General features: G+C 37.1%; 2 protein-coding genes across 3 annotated transcripts in view; one reads left to right on the forward strand and one right to left on the reverse strand.

Moving 5' to 3' along the window:
• The window catches only part of VPS37A (VPS37A subunit of ESCRT-I), a 50,435-nt gene extending 49,590 nt beyond the window's left edge, over positions 1–845 (reverse strand). Inside the window, exon 1 of the mRNA XM_082715606.1 lies at positions 399–845. Coding sequence (XP_082571732.1) covers positions 399–523 — 125 coding nt within the window. The 5' untranslated portion in view covers positions 524–845. The remainder of the gene's footprint in view (positions 1–398) is intronic.
• A 14-nt stretch (positions 846–859) lies between these two features.
• CNOT7 (CCR4-NOT transcription complex subunit 7) lies at positions 860–19,328 on the forward strand. Of its 2 annotated transcripts, XM_082715611.1 has the most exons (7): positions 860–1,069; positions 2,818–3,028; positions 5,107–5,300; positions 10,424–10,585; positions 13,768–13,912; positions 15,978–16,088; positions 17,660–19,328. In XM_082715611.1, the coding sequence occupies exons 2-7, from the start codon at positions 2,912–2,914 to the stop codon at positions 17,786–17,788; spliced, it is 858 nt and encodes a 285-aa protein (XP_082571737.1). In that variant the 5' UTR covers positions 860–1,069; positions 2,818–2,911; the 3' UTR covers positions 17,789–19,328. The 2 variants fall into 2 exon arrangements, with proteins under 2 accessions (XP_082571737.1, XP_082571738.1); XM_082715612.1 differs by lacking the exon at positions 10,424–10,585 and having other exon boundaries at positions 934–1,069.
• Positions 19,329–20,682: the final 1,354 nt, after the last annotated feature.

Raw genomic sequence — 20,682 nt, forward strand, 5'->3', positions numbered from 1 at the left:
ACAACTCTTTTTTAGCCAAGTACAGTACTTTAACAATTCTGTTAAGGTGGCAACCAGGTGGGCAAAGGGAAAGGCTAGTGAAGCAGCCGTGGAAAACAAGGGATCCTGGATACAGACCACAACTGATTACAGCCAAAAGTGATGTGTCAGGAGGGATGAGCGAGTCAGAATTGGGAGACCTGAGCCACGGGGAGGCAAGGAGGAGGGAGAAAAGGTCCGGAGGAAAATCCTTTACATGGGTCAGGGATAGACGAGCAAGCGTGTGACCCAAGACGAAGGGAGGGATGTCAAAAGGAGGCAGCTGTGGGGCAGCAGCTCTGAAGAGCGATGTGTAGCAATGAGGAGCCCACCCTCCCGCCCTACTTTTTCCTCCGGTCGGAAAGGCAGCGACCAGTCACCTGGAGTGTGAATTCCGGAGGGACTCTATGAGGCGCTGCTTCTGCTGCTGGAGGCTGGTGAGGCCACCGGGGGACCCAGCTGCGGAGGAGGAGGCGCTCTTGGTCAGGGGAAAGAGCCAGCTCATCCTCCACGGGTCCCCGGGCCCGAGGCTCTAGAAGGCTCTGGCCTGCTTCTCCCAGCTGCCCAACCCGGCGGTTCCCCAGCGACAGGAGGAGCAGTCCGAGACTCCCGCGTCCCAAGGGCTGGGGGGCCGCGTCTTCTCTAAGCAAGCCCGGTTGAGGGGTTCTTGGGTCCTGGGCGAAACCCTATGACTGTGGGCAGCTAAACAGGAAAGCAGCCGCCCGGGACGCGGAGCTCTACCTTCGCGGTCCCGACGCCCAAGCCAGTCAGTGCGGCAGCCTGACCCCAAGCGCTCCACCACCCCTGCTTCCGTCACCTGCGTGCCCCGCCCCCTCGGCGTGGCGCGTCATCACCTAGCGCCCCCGCCAGGACGTGCGAGAAGCGACGGCGCAGCACGGTGCGGCGCAGCCCCAGCTCCCCTTCTCCCCTTGCTGGGCGTGAGGTGTCTATGGGGCACCCGCTGCTGCCGCCGCTACCGCCACCGCCACCGCCGCTGGTTGCTGTCTCTATGGCGAGGAGGAGGAGGAGGAGCGCGAGCTCAGCGACACAAGTAGATCTTGCGTCTGCCGGGGGGAGGGGCGGATTGGGGAAGTAGAAAGGGGGCGGGAACGATGAACCTGAGATGGTGAGCGATGGCGCCAGCTGGAAGGCGGCTGGCGAAGGAAAAAGCTAGGCGGCGGGTGGAGGGGGGGCAGGGTAACGGGCTGAGGGTATGTCAAGGGGGTGGCGCGGAGTGATGACGTAAAGGCTTTGTACCTGGGGCTTCGACGTTGTTGGACGGAAATTGGGAGTGGAGGGCGGTGGCCTAGATCTCAGCTCCTCATATTTCTTCTGGCAGCAGTGCTTGGGCGTCAGTCTGGCCCCAGTAAATGGTTATCAAGCACCTTCACAGTGGCTCTCTGCCAGGGAAGAGAGTTATCTATGACTTGAGTGGCTCTGTGCTGTTTTCGATTCTTTGGGAGCCTGCAGCACGGAGATTGTATCTCCAGTAATGAGAAGGCCTCTGGTGCCTCGTCAGGGCTTCTGGAATTGTAGTAAAGAGACAGAGGTGGAAAAGTAATGGGAGGCTACAGGGTCTTTTTGAGAGAGAGAGAGAGAGTGTGTGTGTGTGTGTGTGTGTGTGTGTGTCTGTGTGTGTTTAGAGGAGTGGGGAGAGTAATGAAGGTGTGTGTGTTTGTGTGGGTGTGTAAGGGAGTGGGGAGGGTAATGAAGTGTGTGTTTGTGTGTGTGTGTGTGTAGTAGAGTGGGGAGGGTAATGAAGGTGTGTGTGTGGGTGTGTAGGGGAGTGGGGAGGGTAATGAAGTGTGTGTTTGTGTGTGTGTAGTAGAGTGGGGAGGGTAATGAAGGTGTGTGTGTGGGTGCGTAGGGGAGTGGGAAGGGTAATGAAGGTGTGTGTGTGGGTGTGTAGGGGAGTGGGGAGGGTAATGAAGAAGGGGTCCCCTAGATCTTTGGTCTCTGTTCTTAGAGGACTTGAGGTTCCATGTGTGACTGAAGTGTTTGGGAGGTATCATAATTCCCTTTTTTACCTTGGTTTGTTAGGATTTGTTCAGACTTCCGTGAAAAATGAAGGAGCGTTTGGAATTTTTCTGTCCAAGAATCAAAATGTTGGTCTGTACTCTTTCTGTGGCATGATGCTGTTTTTGGACAGAAGGACAGATGTGTGTTTATACCTGGGTTTTTAGGAAATGAGAAACAGTTCGAAATGCATACACCTTTTTCTTCCTTCCTCCTGCAGTTAGGGACATTAGAACAGTTTCTGTGGCTGTTACTTATTTTTCAGAAAGAGATTTTTTTTGTTTTCTCTTTTTGTTGTTGTTGGTTTACTAAAAAGTACCTTCTAATCTGACTTCAGTAAATGCCACTAAATGAGATTTTGTAATTAAATCAGATTTGCTGTTAATGACATAATGCTGGTAATAAACATTACCTTTGTCCTAATAACATCTGATCAGTCACATTATATCACTATTTAACTTTTCATTTTCTATGTGGAAATAGATGTCTTCATAAAGTTTTATTCAGAGAGTGAGTGGAATTCAGAGCAATCTTTAATGTTTTTAAAAAACGATTAGTACGTACACATAAAAAAAACTGTTTTTGCCTAACATTGGTATTAGAACCAGAAAACCTTTTTCAGTCTTTTGCTTTTTCCTACTGATAAGCTGTGTGACTTTAGTCAAGTCATTTCCCAAACTGATTTTCTTACAAATCAAGGACTTTGAATAATCTTTTAGGTTTGTATCAACTCAGTTCATCTATGAATCATATTTCTGATTCCACTGGTTTTTATTTTGACAGGTACAAAAATAAAGGATAAAGTATTTTATGAAACAAATCTTCAATCAAGTATAACATTTTGATGCTTGGCATCTAGACTTCTTGTGCCCTCACTATGCCAGCAGCAACTGTAGATCATAGCCAAAGAATTTGTGAAGTTTGGGCTTGCAACCTGGATGAAGAGATGAAGAAAATTCGTCAAGTTATCAGAAAATATAATTACGTTGCTATGGTATGCCTATCATCAAATCCTGAAGATGCTTCTTATAAAAGAGGAACAGGGATATTAAAGTCTTGAATTCAGTTCATCTGGTTAATATTGTAGAGATTAATTATAAAAAGAAATTTTGTCAATATCCTCGAACCAGAGACCACCAGGAACACTTCTGCAATGTGACAAATTGGGTTTATTACTCATTGCAGTGAGGGAAAATGCACACCACTGAAAACATGGGGCATGTGAGTAAGAGTGTTAGAAAAGACTTTAGGATTTGGCTTTTGTCAGGTAGTTTTAGGGAGGGATTAAGGAGGCAGGGTCGTGCTCTGGATTGGACGCTGTTGAGAAGCTGGGATAATTCTATGACAGGGTATCTTAAGTCTTAAATAGAATGAGAGAAGACTAGAATGATACTAAAGCTATAAAGAAACAGTAGTTTACTTACATTAGCCAAGATGGAAAGATGTTTGACCATTTTTGTAGTTTGGACAATGTTTATGTTTTTGTCTGCGTTTAGTCATGATTACGGAGTGGTCTTATCTGATGTTGAAGTGTAAAACTGTTCATACTCAACGACAGAAGAACATTAGAACCTGGCTGAGTGCCAGGTCAGCGCCCAGCAACACTTAAGGCTTAACTGATAATACCAGATGAGCACAAAAAAGCTAGGGAGCTCCTGCATGTCTTTCTCAAAAAAAAAAAAAAAAAAATCAGACCTCCCAGTGGAACACTGTTGATTTGCAGTTTTTTTTTGTTGTTTTAATCAGCAGTGGAGTTGCACGAACATACTATGCTGTTAAGCATCTCTGCTTTTGCATTTAGTATTTAATCTACCTAGACCATCTATTGAGTTAATTATTTTGCTGCTTTACCTGCTGTATTTTGTACATCTATTACAGTTACTGTACTGTTTTCCAGATTGTAAGTTCCACAAAGCAAGGGGTTAGTGTCTTACTCTTTCTCTCCCACAACACACGTAGCATTTTGTGTTAATAAAATATCCAGTAAAGTGGTTGTTGAGTTGGACTGTATTTAGAGTTTTAGTTTCTTTACTGTTTCATAGTGTTTTTGGTATCCAGATTTTGTTTTTTGCTTCCCAATGTGAATTTTAAAAGTAAAGTGATACAGTGTCGTTTCCTCAGTATTTTTAATGCAAATAAATAAATGTGCTTTTGTGGGGAGGGGCAGGTTGATTGTTGAAAATACGAATATTTGAGTGTACATAGATAACTTATTTAATAAAAGTGTACTTACCCATAATTAGAATTGAAGTTTTTGTTTATTTTTTAAAGATTTTATTTAACAGAGAGAGAGAGAGCACAAGCAGTGGGAGTGTCAGGCAGAGGGAGAAAGAGGAGCAGACTCCCTGCAGAGCAGGGGGGCCCCGGATGTGGGACTCAAACCCAGGACTCCAGGATCATGACCTGAGCCGAAGGCAGTTGCTTAACCAACTGAGCCTCCCAAGTGCCCAGAAGTTGTTTTTTATCCCACAAAAATATATAGTGATCATTTCTCAGATGATAAGGAGTGACATTAGAGACATGATAACATTCTACAGGAATAAGTGGGTATCACATAATTTTTGGTGACCTGTTTTCTCACGAAATAGAGAGTGCTATTTTAGCCCAGGAAATTCAGAGGGTTTTGATGTTTAGACAAACCTTACCTCAGAAAAATAATCGGAAAGTATGATGCATTTTCCATTCTTTTTAATCAGTTCTTCATTTAACACTAGCATACTGTGAACACAGTTTCAAATACCCCTTGAGAAATGTGAATTTTTGATTTTTTCCCCCCTTCCTTGGGAATAGAGTACTTGGTGCATTTATCATTCATATCTTATACAGAATAATTTTTTTCTGACAGTGTATTTAAAATGAGAAAAAGTCATTAAGTTTGGTTCTGTTTTATGGTTCTAAAAAGTAATGCTCTTCATAGTTAAAAGGTAATTTTGTATTTGAATACAAATGTGTAAAAAATTACCTATAACAGGATTCTTTGACTTGAACCAAAAATTAATGATTTATGCTAAGAATTTATGGATTGTGGTTTTGGTCATTTAGTAAATAATGAATCTTAAAACTATTTTACAGGATACCGAGTTTCCAGGTGTGGTTGCAAGACCTATTGGAGAATTCAGGAGCAATGCTGACTATCAGTACCAACTATTGCGATGTAATGTAGACTTGTTAAAGATAATTCAGCTAGGACTGACATTTATGAATGAGCAAGGAGAATATCCTCCAGGAACTTCAACTTGGCAGTTTAATTTTAAATTTAATTTGACGTAAGTGGGAAATAAATATAACCCAAACTTTTTTTAGCTTAATTTTAGGAATTGATTTCTCTTAAGTATGGTGAATGAAATGCTAACTGAATTTGGCAGTTATCCTAGAAATATTTAAAACCTAAAATTTCAAGAGATTAGATTTCTTCTAATGGAACGAAAGAACTAGGATAAAGAAGACCTTATATTCAAATACTTCAAATTTTAAAGATGTTGTTTGAAAAGTATGACTGCTACTTTTTTTTGAAATCTGAAAAACTTTGGGTATTCAAGACACTTCTTGATAGAAAAATAACCTTTACGTTATATTTTACTTTCAACCTTTGTGTGCAATTTGAAATATATATATCTTTGTTGTAGTGATTATCCTTCATGTGGAGATACTTTTATTACAAACTCCAGACTATCAATGGATTACATGTCAAGGGTAGTAAGACATTTCTTGGAAACTTGAGTGCATTTTCTAGTCAAGTCAATATAATTATACAATAGTTATGTAATAGTTAAATTCCCCGATCACCCCACAAAACCTCTTAGAACTAACATAGGAGAGAGAATGGTATCCTTGAACTTGGTATTTTTTTCAGAAACCATTCAGAAACTAAATTCTAACTCAAGCCCAAGGTTGAAATCGAGTTTCCTTACTTGTTGTCTTGATAGCTTAGGGAAGTCTGGAGTGTTTTGGCTGAGGGCAGATTGTTTACAAACTGACTCTAAGGTGGGGAAATGTTTAAGACATTCAAATTAAGTTAAAATATTGCGGTGTCTTATTTGACAGCATGTATTTGTGTAATATGATCTTAAATCTGCTTCAGAAAATAGTTAAAGAAGCTGTGGGACAATTTAACAGTAGTGCCAATGTAAGAACCTCCCATTCTCTCTACAACAATGTGATATTTAGCATGTAAGTTCTAAAAAGCAGAGCTGATGATTTTAGAGAGTAATGTGGTTAATGGTGCAGTACTATGGCTTATAATTACATTGTGTTTAGCCTCATTTTCTGTTTTACTTTGTTGAATTTAAAGGGTAAAAATTACTCCTCTCTATTCAAACTGGTAATAACCTTTTATAAGTACTGTAATTCTGAAACACTGAAAATTGTCTTTTGCCCTTTTCTCAAAAGATAACCATTTTTAAAATTAGTTCTTTACCATTTCATTTGTTCTGTTTTCCTTTTTTTCCAATTTGATCATTAGAACACTTTCTTCAACTGAGATACCATTGTGATCTAAATACATGAGTAGGAGGTGGACCCGTCTATGTCTCCAATTTGGAAAAATTGACATTTTCCTTTTCTAGAAACATCTTTGTTATAACAACTGCCATATTACAATCTTTGAAAGACTTTTTTTTCTTATACAGAGAGAGCTACTTGTTACTAGGTTTGGCCACTATTTATGCTATTGTTAATGTCTAAGAAGATGTTTTTAAGGAGAAGGATATAGTGGAATATACTATTTAAGTGGAAATGATTATTTGGAAGATAAAACTGGGACTACTTAATATGGAAAACAGAGTACCATGAATAGAATCTTGGATATTTTGTAGAAAGATGAAAAATTGACTTTTTTATTGAGTGCCTAGAATGTGTCAGCAGTTGGGTTAGGTGCCAGGGGGTATAGTGTTGAGGAAGGTTGGTCATGGTCTTTAGAACTTTGTGTTCCTGTAACATTTCTGTCTGCTCTCCATTGCCAAAGTCCAAAAATTAGAATTTGTTAGATAATGATCAATGTATAGGAGTTCTCTCTAAATTGAATTTGGAGTTGATAGTAAAATGAAAGTTGAAGTAGAATATTTGTGAGCTGTGCAGAAGAAAGCTATCCCTATCAAAGGAGATAAGAACAAATTTCTAAAACAGCAATTTGATGATTACAGTAATTATTATTTGAGAAGATCATTTTGATAGTGTAATAGAGATTACAGGAGATTGTGGGTTCAGCGGCAACAGACAGGGAGCTGGTAATTCACTGAAGGAAAACGGCAGAGGAGAGGAGATACAGGGAGGACCCTAAGTGGAAAGGACAGCAGAATCAGAGGATGGTTTTGATTTTGTTTATAGGATAATGCCCAGGCATTTGAAGGCTAAAAGGCTATTGTCTTGTATAGAGTTGCAGGCTGTTCATGTTGTCTTTCATATAGTCTTTGCAGATTTTTTGAGCATGTTACATATTCTTGGTTCGAGTTCATAAAACATTAATTTTTGTGACCGTTTGTGCATTTGTAACAGTCTGTGTTCTGGTTTGTCTTTGCTCATGATTTTTTAGCATAAACTTAAATATATAGGGTGCATGTTTTAAAATATAAAATGTATGGTGAGCCAGGAATGGATTGAGGTTGGAAAGCATTTCCAAATTATAAAATCTTGAGTCTGTGTTTAAAAATGTGAATTTGTGTAGTAGGCTAAGTTTATACTTGTAGGCAGGTCAAAAAGTAGGGGCACGTGGCTGGCTCAGTACATAGATTATGAAACTCTTGATCTTGGGGTTGTGAGTTCAAGCCCCATGTTGGACATGGAGCCTACTTTAAGAAAGGATGAAAAAATATATTTATGGGATTTAACATACCTAGTTAAGTTAGTTTCTGTTTTTAGGATATAGTTTGAGATGAGTAGTCTTGTATCTCTGCTTTTTGGGAAAACCTTTTTTAGGTATTTGCACATGGCTTTCACTCAAGTTCAATTATTATGCCTAGATATTTTGCCTCCTTAAACTTAGTAGTTGATGAGTGTTAGGAGCAATCATTACTGTTCCCTGGTGTTTTGAACAGATTGTTATAATCAGTAAGCCAGTACCTGCACCTGCAGTAGTCCTTACACTTTTGACTAAACAATGTTTTGACTACTTTTTTGAGATTTCCATCCTTTAATATATTCCTACATGTACTAGGATTTTTGGAGCTTGGGAATGTGGACTCTGGAGAAACAAACTGAGTGAGGGTTTTGCAGGGGTAAGGGAGTGGGTGAGCCTGGTGGTGGGTATTATGGAGGGCTTGTATTGCGTGGAGCACTGGGTGTGATACATAAACAATGAATTTTGGAATAAAAAAATTAAAAATTAAAAAAAACTTGAAATGGATACCATGGGAAGGGGATTTGGAGGTTTGAATTTGAATTGATTTGGAGAATTGAATTATAAGAATTACAGAGTTTTCCATACCAGCAGGAAATTTTCTTCATTCTATTTAGAGATTTATTAGCTTACCTGTGTGGAACTTTCAGCTTTCTCTTCTAATGGGTATTATAAAGCATGGAATTGGTTCTAAATTTTAAAATATTTACTCCCAAGAAATATAGTACATCAGCTTAATCTGCATTGAGGTATGTGAACTATACAGAAAAAAAGAGAAAGAAGTAATCTTATACATTTTTTTTTTAACTAAACTTGTTGATTATTAAGCACCTGAGGTATTTACCCAGATCTTTCTCCTGGATATTGTAATTCAGTAAGTCTAGGTATAGGACCTGGAAACCCATATTTTTGGTACACTCTCTGGATGATTGCTGTCATTGGGCAAGTTTGGGAAATTCTGATTTAAGTAGTGCAACACTCACTGTTCCACCTCACAAGTTTTTTGATGTGGTGATAGACATTAAACAAAAATGACAAAAATCATTGCCCTTTTGAATCTGTGTACTAAAAGATAAAGTGAGCATATGGCTCAGTATAATGTGAGCCTAGAGAAAGAATCTTACGCTTTGGGTTGGTTATAATTTGCTAAAGTATGCCTCTCAATGTGAGCATTAGAGCCAGATGAGTGAGATTTTAATTGTTTAAGATACATACTTTTAGTGTAATAAGGCCAATGATATCTGTTGTTTAATGAAAAAAAACTTCTTAGATTTATTCAGAAATCCTTCCTAAAGGGTTTTTCTTAGGGGAAATTTTGACCTAAAGTGATGATTGCAGGTCCCTCTTTTTTTAAAGATGTTCAATGGCTAGTATTTGTTTTTTAAATTTTTATATTAAGGATAGTTCACATATCTTACATTAGTTTCAAGTGCATAACAGTGATTTAACAATTCTGTAGATTGTACAGTGCTCACCACAATAACTATATTTACTGTTTGGCACCATACAACATTATGTTTTGTTATTTTTCAAAGACACTTAGAAGCAGACTGATTTCCAGAGAATAGACTGTAAGAACACTTTTTCACCTAAATGTAATGTTTCTTTTGGTTTAATTAGTTTTGTTAAAGCTTTTAATAGAATTTTCTTTTGCTAAGTGGTGGAAACCAGTATTCTTGCTATTTAAAAAGTAAATGAAAAAAATCCAGTGGGCAGTGCACAAAATACTTACCATGTATTTTCAGAAACCTGTACCTTCGTTTTGATCCTTTTTTAAAATTTAATTTAACATTTGGATACCGGTGTGTTCATGCTTAGAAATTAGTGCTTTCTTTTTGGCTTAAGTAAAATCTTCAATGGTTAGTTTATATTTAGATTTCCTGGCTTCATCTTTGGGAGGTGATTTTCTAGGATTAAGATTGTTAGAAGAAGAAGTTATTGCTCTTATAGCAAAGTCTTCCATTTTAAACATTTTACTGGTTATTGGCGCCCTTTGAAAGGCTCATCATTAGTGAGAGGAGGAGATTCCTTTTTCTCTAGGATGGAATGTAGTTTTAATTTAGCCACATCAGATGTTTTCCTCTTGCTCTCCTTCCTGATGCTGCTGGGAGCATGGGAGATGGATATAGGCTGTCACCCACCCCTGTGGCTACAGCTCCATGGGGCAGCAATAAAAAGGCTGCTGAGACTGAAAGCCCCTGAAAAGAACATGTCTTTCACTTTGTGGTGGTAGCCCCTGGTGAGTAGAAGACCCTTTTTTCAAACTCAGTTAAATATATGTAACTTGGGAAAGGCTAATGACATTGAATCAGTAGTAAAGATTAAAATCTCACCCTTGGACTGCTTTGAAAGATGATTGACTGAACACTTTTCTAAAATAATAACCTTAATATTTAAATTGTATTTTCCTTCCTATATGTGAAGCATTGGAATAATCAGACCCAGGCCAGTCCTGTGTTTTATTGTTTCTGGTACTGTAGGTTGTAGATGTAAGTGGAGAAAAATGGTTTGTTTGAAGAATGGCATTTTTGAAGGTTGTCTTTCTTCTTCTGCCAGGGAGGACATGTATGCCCAGGACTCTATAGAGCTACTAACAACATCTGGCATCCAGTTTAAAAAACATGAGGAGGAAGGAATTGAGACCCAGTACTTTGCAGAACTTCTTATGACATCGGGAGTGGTCCTCTGCGAAGGGGTCAAATGGTTATCATTTCATAGGTAAAAAGATTGCATTGAAAACGGCATTTGTGTTTCTATTTCCTAATTGCTCCACACTTGGTGTGGGTCACTGTTTCAGAACTTTCAGGCTCAGTTCTATAAGGAACTGGCTGCCACATAGCAGTCTCTTCTCAAGAAGCTAATGTTGGTCTATTTAAGAGTTAATTTAAAGTTATGTATTTCATTTTTAGCCAGTGAGAGAGTATTACATAGTGGAAAGAGTTAGGCTGACAAAGTAGATCTTGGTTTAAATCCAGCAATGCCATTTGGAATCAATGTTACTGGGGGTTATTTAACATTTCTGAGCCTTAGAATGAAATCATTCGTTTGTTAAGAAAATATTTATTTAATATCTACCAATGCCAAGCACTTTGGTATAAGATTTTAGGAATTAAACTAAAAATCCTCAGCCTCATGAAGTTTATATTCTGGTGGGAATAGGCAATTCTTTTTGAATGATGAAATTTATATTGTGGTTTGTTGTTGATAAGTACTGTGGAGAAAAAAACTGGGGGGGGTCGTGGATTTTAATTTTTTTTTCAAAGAGGAGTGATCAGGTAGGCATCATTTAGGTAAATATATAGTTTTAATGATCAATAATATGTTTAGAGCATTTTAATAAAAGATTTTACAAACAGTAAATTCTCAATAAATGGTTGTTTTTCATTCTTACTATAAAATAAAATTGGATTGGAAAGAGAATATTTAGAAAGGAAGGTAGTGGGGCGCCTGGGTGGCTCAGTGGGTTAAAGCCTCTGCCTTCGGCTCAGGTCATGATCCCAGGGTCCTGGGATCGAGCCCCGCATCGGGCTCTCTGCTCAGCGGGGAGCCTGCTTCCCCCTCTCTCTCTGCCTGCCTCTCTGCCTACTTGTGATTTCTGTCTGTCAAAAAAATAAATTAAAAAAAATCTTTAAAAAAAAAAAAAAAAAAAGAAAGGAAGGTAGTTCCATTTTGTCAAAATAGACTTCCAGGTAAGAAAGTTCTTCTGTTGAGGTACACTAAATTAAATTGGAAGCACAGGGACTAAAAGTGGCCTTGGGAATTATTTTATTTGGCCTTCTATTAATGTTCTTATATTGGGTCCATTTCACACATTTTTTAAAAAATAGAAACAATCCTGCATGCTTTAAAATTTCCAACTCTGGCCTCTGGAATGATTGTAGTAAAGGACTATTCATTTTGCAAACTCTATTGTAGTACTAAGCAGTAGTTTTTGAGTTAGGAGTATTGAACATATTAATTGTCACCTGTCATCTTTTTTTTCTGTTCTCCATTTGAACCTATACCTCAGGAGACAAGACTGAAGTCTCTGTTAACATTAGGAATATTTTTCAGGGTTTTGTTTTGTTTTGTTTTGTTTGACTTTCCTGGTCATGACTAGAAACCTTCATCCTTCTGCTGTGTATGACTTAGTCTTTCATTCAAAAAAATACTCTGAGCAAATACTGCATGCTAGGCCTTGGGGATATTAAGATAAAGAGAAACAAGGGGTTCATGTCTTCTTAGAATGTATAGTCTAAATTAGACTCCAGTATTTGTCAAGGTATGTTAAGATTTTATTGTAAATGGCATTAAATATTTTCATCATATTCTAATATTCTAATATCTCTTATTTCTATGAGATAAAGACTAGTTTAAGAAATTTATAAATCCTAAATTCTTGTACAGTCTTTTACTAGTAATAAGTAAATGCTGTATTGACTTCTCTTTAGTTGGATGATAGCAGTCACTTCCTTGCCAATTACCAGAAATTTAAAGGTTTCTACTGTTAATTGCTTATACCTTGGTATTCCTTAACTGTCTTCAATGGTAAAGCTTCTTTTTTTCTTTTTAAAATTAGAAGTAGTTCTGAACATTAAGTAGAAATTTTATTTGTATCCCCCAAAAGATACGTTAATACCACCTCTCACCAAATATGTACTGACTTCCAGCTATGCGAAGTAAAAGATTTTAAGATATTTTTAAAAATGTGATTCCTACTAGACTAGTGGAGGAAACAATAATGCATTTTAAAGGGTAGTACAAGGAAACAGTTTGTATAAGAAATCACTGGGAGCTAGACTCTTCGGGGAAGGCATCTTGTCCTTGAAGTAAAGGTAGACAGGGAGGAAAAGGGTATGCAATTAAGGCACAGGAATGTGGGGACATACAAAGCTGTGGGGAAAAAAAAAACAGTAGAGTTAGGAGATCTTGACTTGAAAGTGTGGGAGTTGGTATTTTATTCTCTGGATAGTAGTTCTCAGTGTTTACTGAGAAGTACAGCATTTCCTTTAGTATATCTTGAGGAGCCATATGACATAGGAACAGAATTTTGAGGGAAGAGAATGACTGGTAAAATCATCTAAGGAAAATGAAAATACTTTCATTAAGGAATTACTCTTTGGGTTTTTATTTTTATTTTTATTTTTTTTAAGAATTTATTTATTTGACAGAGATCATAAGTAGGCAGAGAGGCAGGCAGAGATAGACGGAGAAGCAGGCTCCCTGCTGAGCAAAAAGCCCGATGCGGGACTCGATCCCAGGACCCTGGGATCATGACCTGAGCTGGAGGCAGAGGCTTTAACCCACTGAGCCACCCAGGCGCCCTGGGCTTTTATTTTTAATTTGGGGCTTGAACTCACGATCCTGAGATCATGACCTGAGCTAAGATCAAGAGTTGGACGCTTAACTGACTGAACCACCCAGGCACCCCACTTTGGGTTTTGAAGCATATGACCTCTTTATGTAAAATATGGGAAGAGTTGTATTATTTTTGCCAATTCTGCTACATTTTGACATCTTTAGCCATGTTCTCATTCATATTTTTCCATTTCCATAATTATTTAACAATTTTTGAGACATCTATGGGTGGTTTGATGCTTAGAGTTCTTCCTTTAGAGATCAGTAAAAATAGTAACCTAGTGACTATAGACTTGAGAAGCTAGTATAGATCTGTGTTCTAGTATCTCTGAATGAAGTTCGTATCACTGTTGGTAAGATGATGGCATTTTCCTATTATCATTGCATCATTAGAAACATGTCTGTTTTCTCTCTTTGTGGGGGGCTGGGATCTTTTTTTTTTTTTGGTTGATTCCTTTTTTGTGCTACAGTTGTGGCTCACTTAAAATTTGTATCAGAAAAAAATTATTTTTTCATCTCTATGATATTTATATGTCTCTGTTCTGTATTTAACCCTTTTGTAGTGGTTATGACTTTGGCTATTTAATCAAAATCCTGACCAACTCTAACTTGCCTGAAGAAGAACTTGACTTCTTTGAGATCCTTCGGTTATTTTTTCCTGTCATTTATGATGTGAAGTACCTCATGAAAAGCTGCAAAAATCTCAAAGTAAGCCATATTTCAAGTTTTGTATTAAATGTGATTATATTATCTGGTTATTAATTATTATTGTTGCATAAATTATTTATAGGAAATCCTTTTTCAGAATTTCAGTGTATATTGGCAGAATAAGTTTTCAACAAAATTCAAACCAAGAATCAGATTTTCATCTTTGCCAGATTGAAAATCATAAACCTGCACGAAAATGTGAGGACTAGCGAGGCTGTCATGCACAGAAGTGCAAGTTTTGCTGTCCAACATGCGCACAATCTATCCATGCAAGATAAAATCTGAGCTGGCCAGCAGTGTGGTCAGTAATGTAGCAAACAGAGTTTTCCCTGGACAAAAATTATTTTATTGGTTCCAGTCACAGATTATGTTCCTAGGGTTAATTAACATGGCTAAAGATTTTTTTCCCCGGCCTAAAAGATAATCAAGATGTTAGTGCTTCTGTAAACGTCTAGGTCCTGTCTGGACAGTAGCTTACGTTCTGACATTGCTGAATGCATGTGTAATAATGTTATTTCTGAACATGAATTCTTTAAAAAGGAATGTTTCTTTAATCAATAAAGTGCTCCTTCAGTTTGAGAATGAATTCTCTCGGTGGCTTAGACTCCCAAGGAGTAGAAGGGCTTTTTTTTTTATTTTTTATTTTTTATTTTTCCAGCTGTGTTTGGATTTAAGCTGCAACTAAAAAGCATGTGTAGGTGAAGTGGCTGCTTGATACAACCTGCATCAGGTTGATCACATTTTCTTTCCAGGTTTTTAGAAGTGCAGATAAAATTATACTTTTAGGAGATGGCAAAAACCTTAAGTGCTTTACTTTTAAGCAGAAAGAAACAGTGTAGAAGTTGAAAACTTTGCTTTTGATAATTGAACTTATAATCAGAAGAGAAGTAGTGTTTTGGCCAAAGTTTGCTTGCCTTATTACAGAATATGGCATATAGCTGGGGAAGTTTTAAAGAAAGGTCACTCCTTGTTTGGAGCACCTAAGAGCAGCAGGATTGTGTGCAATTTGAAGAGACTTCTCGCTGTGACTCAAGTGAACTTGAAATAGGATAGCCTTATTGCTATAGAAACTCAGTCCATCCCTGAAAGCATTAGATGCTGAGAATCCATGACCCACATGTTTTCATCTGGCTTTAGAAGTGCTTTTTAAAATCTGACATGTCTCTGCAACGACATATTTTAGGAACAGGATCAAATTATTGCTCACCATGTGTGTGATATTGGAAAATTTCTAGGTACACCAGCTATTCTGAATATGCCAAGTGAGCTGCTGTGTTAAATTTAGGTTAATGACAAAAGGTGCTTTTTGACCTCTGGTCAGCCATGCTGAATGGCCTGTTCTGTTGCGCTCCTATCTTCCTTCTTTACTCATATCCTACCCTCCCCCCTGCCATTATTCTCCTTCCCTTTCTTTCTTCCTTTATTTTTACTTTTCCCTTTCATTCTTTTTCTCTGCTTTCATGCCTGGCAATATTAACATAAGCAGATATTTAGACCCTCATAAGGAGTTGTATTCTTATAACAGCATACTCTTCTTTTTAACAAAACCATAATTGAGCACTTTGTGGATTTTTAAGGACTGATTTAATCACAATAGCTTTGTTTTATACAAATTATGAGGGTAAACTACTTAGAGATGGATTGGTGAGAAGCTTAGGAAAGTTGGAGAGAAGCTGCCAATGGTCATTTTATATTGATGGATGGATTGACTGAATGTGCTTGATAAATGTTCCCCTGTACACCTGTTCCCATGTATAGGATCTGCTTCCCCCAAATCTTCAGGAATGTTATTTGCCTGTCACAGGCCTTAAAGCATATGATGAACACAAATTTTCCCAATTAGGATCTCCTTTTCTACTAAATTATAAACTTCTCCCATATTCAACAAATACTTTAATTTGTAATTCACATTTTTTTTTTTTTTTTTTTTTTTGGATCGTCATAAGGTCCATCTTTATGTGCTAAATAAGTCCATTTATATTTTGGTCAGTGTCTAAGTTATATAACTTGTGAATTTGGGCATTGCACTGTTTCTGTGTTGACAGGCAGATTTTCTTTCTTCTAGGGTGGTTTACAGGAAGTTGCTGAACAGTTAGAGCTGGAACGGATAGGACCACAGCATCAAGCGGGATCTGATTCATTGCTCACAGGAATGGCCTTTTTCAAAATGAGAGAAGTATGAAGACATCAGTGCCTTTTTCTCAGTTGGTTGTTAGGTTGAGAACATTAAAAAATCTAACGGCAAACGTTTTTGGGCAATAAGTGCTCATTAAATGAAGACGTGGTTAGAGATGCATGTAGGCTGTGTCCAACACACTTGAATGAAAGTGTTCAAAAATAAGTCCTCCTGAAATGTAGTTCAGAGGGCACTGAAAAAATGATTTCTTCATAGACTGAAAAAATGAAACAATTTAAACTACCTTAGGAATCATGTAGGTCCAACCAGACTATTTCTTAGATGAGAAAACTGAAGCCAGAGACTAGTAACTTCTATCCAAGGACACACACATTACTAGCAGAACTCCAGAATTCTTTCTGTAGACCACATCAGTGCTGTCGCTGCCAAGTCAAGGGATCTACATGTTAGGTCTCCCTGGCATTGTCTTCTCATAGGCATTAAATTGCTGGTAAAATACCATTTGTTTATGCCATTTTTTCAGCATTTTGAGGGTTTGTAGAGTAATGCTTATATAGTGCTTTTTAGTAGATTGAGTCTTACTAAGAGGTTCTAAATTCTCAAATGGTTAAGTAAATGTGAAGTAGTTGTTGAATCAAAAATCATACTGAGCAGAGCCCCTTAAGTGGCAAAAGGCAATACTGAATATAAAGCTAGGTGAATCAAAGGCTCCTCCTAGCTTAGTAATGGAGCGATAGATGCAGGTACACCTCATTATAAATTAAATGCAAAAAGAAAGTTTTCCGTTTTGCAAACTACAACTTTAGAATTCTTCTGAATATATCCTCTTAGATACTCAAGAATTGACTGAGAACTATCTGGAAATTTAAAACTTCTGTAGCAGTTGTATTAATAATAGAAAGCATAATAGTTGTTTTGCCAGGTGTTGAGTCAGAAGTGATTTGGACTGTGTCTATTCATGACAAATAAATACTTTGTTTTGTACTTCTTTCCAGTGCTACACTAGAGAATTAAAACAATCTTTTGGATTTTCAGCTTTGCATTTTAAAAAATACCTTAATGGTTCAATTAATGTGGATTTCTCTGCTACTAATTTATCATCTTTATGTTCCTTGGCTTTTTCGAGAATAGTGACCTAGTGTGAATGTTCAGATTTCACTGTCCAGGATGTGTTCAGGGTTTGTTTTCAGCCAACTCAGCCTTGCATATAGACTCAAGGCTACTTAGAAGCCTAAACGTTTTTCTCCGATCATTGGCAATGCTCATTCATTGTGACCATTGAGTATTGTTACATTAATGGAATAAGAATTCCTGCCATTTTTCCATGATTACAAACTCTCATAAATTGATCTAAGTGTTAATAGGAAAGACCCTTGTTTATACATTTTTTTTAGTAATCTTTTTCTTTGGTTTCTCTTGAGCTCTGTACTTCTTGAGAACGTTAATCTTACTCATTGAATTTTAAAATGTGTGGCTTCAAAGGAGCACCATAGAAAAGAGCTGTCATTTTAGTTAATAAACAGTCAGTACTTACATTGCTGAAATATAAGTTACCAGTGGTACCTTTTGGTTAAAATTATCTTTTTTTTTTCCCCAAAATTCCTTTTTAGATGTTCTTTGAAGATCATATTGATGATGCCAAATATTGTGGTCATTTGTATGGCCTTGGTTCTGGTTCATCCTATGTACAGAATGGCACAGGGAATGCATATGAAGAGGAAGCCAACAAGCAGTCATGACATGAAATAGTCCTTTTATTTTTATTTGAGCTACACACAAACTTGTATATAGGTTTTATCTCTCGTTGAATCCCTTGAACAATAGATATTACTATTTTTTTTTCTTTCATAGCCCATTTTATTTTCTGCCTTTCAGTACTAGTATGACCATTCCTATCTCAGATCTTAATAAATAGAAAAGCATTCAGGTTAAATTTGGCCTTAACTTAATATACTTGTTAGCAGGCATGTGTGACAGAGAGTGGGGAAACCCGTATCATACTGAATATTTTGATAAACTTCACCTGCTTGGGCTTGGTTTGTTTTTCCCCCTTCCTAAATTAACTAGCACTGACTGTAATTTATTTCCCTGTTTCATGTCTCCCTTCTATTCTGCAGGAGTTTTAGCTATTTGAGATTGTGGACCATCAATTTTGCACTTTAGAGAGTGATTCTGACTCAAATCCTCTGTTTTATCAGAAATTTTGGCTTTTCTTGCTCTTAGCTGGAAAAATGACCATCTGCCAACCTTATACAGTATTTACTTGTTTTTGACCCACGGAAATAGCACATGCATTGTGCAAACGGTTGATTCAGCAAGACTACAAAAAAAAAAGTGAACAAAAAACTACTGAGAGCTTAGTAACTGCTGTTTCTGTACGTGGTGTTTAATCTTCCAAGCACATCTAGTGTCTGTCAGTTTCTCATTGGCATGTGTAGGCTGCTCTGTGACTGAAGAATTTTTCAAACCAGCTTTACACCCTTCAGGAAAAACCCCTTGTGATTGGATGTTTAATGTCTGCCAGGAAACTGGCATCCAAGATAATTGAAGCCGCCATTATTTTATGATAGCACACTTCCCTTTGATCTGCTTCTTCTTACTCTGTCACTGTTTACCTTATTTTTAATTTTTTAAACATTTTATAGCCATACTTACGATGCTCTTGCTTTGTTGATTCCACAAATCAATTTCATTAAAGTCCAAAGATAGCAAGTCTTTAGGTATGTATTGTACCAAATTAAATTAGAAGACAAAAAATTGTGCTTTCATAGTTGTTACAAAAATAAATAATGAAGAGATTTGGTGCAAAAAACAAAACACAAAAATATATTCTATATATAAAGCCATATATGTGTGTGTGTGTATATATATATGGCTATATATATAGCTAATTACCTGAGGAGTGTAATGCTTGTTTATTTTTTTGTGTATATCTTTGCAATCTATTTTATATATATTGACAAAAGAGATTGAAATATTTAGCCATGCAGAATATGTGACCAGACCAGAGCATGTGTAGGAAGACATTTTGGTAATCATTAACTCTTCCCTGAAATGATAGACTACACGTTATGATGTGTGTCACCTACATTTGAATCAGTAATACTAGCAAATCTTAAAATGTTAGCCACACTGGTTTGTTTTCTTTGTACATTATTCATTATATTACAATGCTGTAACTGGGTGGTCCTTTTTAAACAAAACGTTATTTGCAAAACAGAGGGTATTATTTGTTTTTAAAGCTTTTGTAAATAAAGCCTTCAGAAATGTTTTCTTATATATGTTGATGACTGGTAATTTTGTTTTAAAAATATTTATTTGGGAGATTTTATTTTTTTTAATTTGGGCAACTGAACAGAACTCAGTAACTTCTTTAACTGTAACTAGTTGTTAGTGTATTATTATTAATAACTTGGTAACTTCAACTGTAGCTAATAGTCTAGTTTCTGTTAGTTGAATAATGAGTCTAATGGAGCCTTTTGCATTTCAACACTGTCAGCTTATTCTTTATGAATACCTCAACTAGATGTTAAGAATTGATTTTTATCTCCTTTCCACGAAGGCATTTATTCTTAAAGACAAAGTAATGCATTTGATATGACTTACTGTAGCTTCTTTTTAAAGCTGACACAATATAGCAGATAATCTAATAGGTTTCTTATTTTGATCTTCACCTCCTTAAAAAAATAGGAATTACAAAGATTCCCTTTTGAATAGCCACATAGTTGCTCAATTTCTTAGTTTGTGTCAGTTTTGGTTTCTGTCTCTTAAGCAGTAATACTATTTTATTACTTCTAAAAGAGGAACATTATGACCTTAACTAAATCTAGCTTTTGGACTTGAGATATTTGGCTGATAATTTTGTAATGCTCCTGAGCCATTAACTCTGGACTCACCTTATTCAATTAAATCTCTTGGAGCAAGGGTCAGCAAACTACAGCCTACAGGCCCAAACCAGGCTGCTGCCAATCTTTGTAAGGCCAGAGAGATGAGAACAATTTTTATGGTTTTAAAATGGTTGGGGGAAAAAAATCAAAAGAATAATACCTCCTGACATGTGAAAATTATGAAATTCAAATTTTAGTGTCCATAAATAAAGTTTTCTTGGAATGCAGCCACACTCATCATTTCTGTACTGTCTATGGCTACTTTTGCACCACAGCAGGAAGGTTGACTAGCAGCTACAGAAACTGCTTATGGCTTTCTTAGCATTTCACATTCCATTTTGGTATGCAACACAATCAGTGATGCAGCTATGATGTGAGCGCTTTGTCTATCTGTACAAAAACATTTTTTTTTCCTGTTACCAGATCATTATGTCAAAACAAGAAAACTGCACTTTGAATGCTGTGCCTTGAAGGCACACTGGAATGTGGATTTTCTAACCCAAATTATATGGTAAATACTGAGTTTGTCAAGGAATGATACTGTAACTGCTAAAAAACACAATATATGTTGACATAAGCAGACCAAGCACTCATCACAACACGCCCAAGTACTGGGAAAGCAATAGACATTTTAAAATGGAGTATCTTAACACATCGTGATTTCTTCACAAAAATAAGAAATGAAAGTGAGGCTACAACCAAAGTCTGTTAGCCAAGAAAGCCATTTACTGATACTTAGGTCATGG

This window comes from Mustela nivalis (genome assembly GCF_964662115.1).
Source record: "Mustela nivalis genome assembly, chromosome: 20".
NCBI lineage: Eukaryota > Metazoa > Chordata > Mammalia > Carnivora > Mustelidae > Mustela > Mustela nivalis.

Coding starts and splice junctions, on each gene's coding strand:
- CNOT7 (XM_082715611.1), top strand. CDS start 2,912: ATGCCAGCAGCAACTGTAGATCATAGCCAAAGAATTTGTGAAGTTTGG. Junction 3,029..5,106: donor AATATAATTACGTTGCTATG/GTATGCCTATCA, acceptor ACTATTTTACAG/GATACCGAGTTTCCAGGTGT. Junction 16,089..17,659: donor CCTTTTTCAAAATGAGAGAA/GTATGAAGACAT, acceptor ATTCCTTTTTAG/ATGTTCTTTGAAGATCATAT.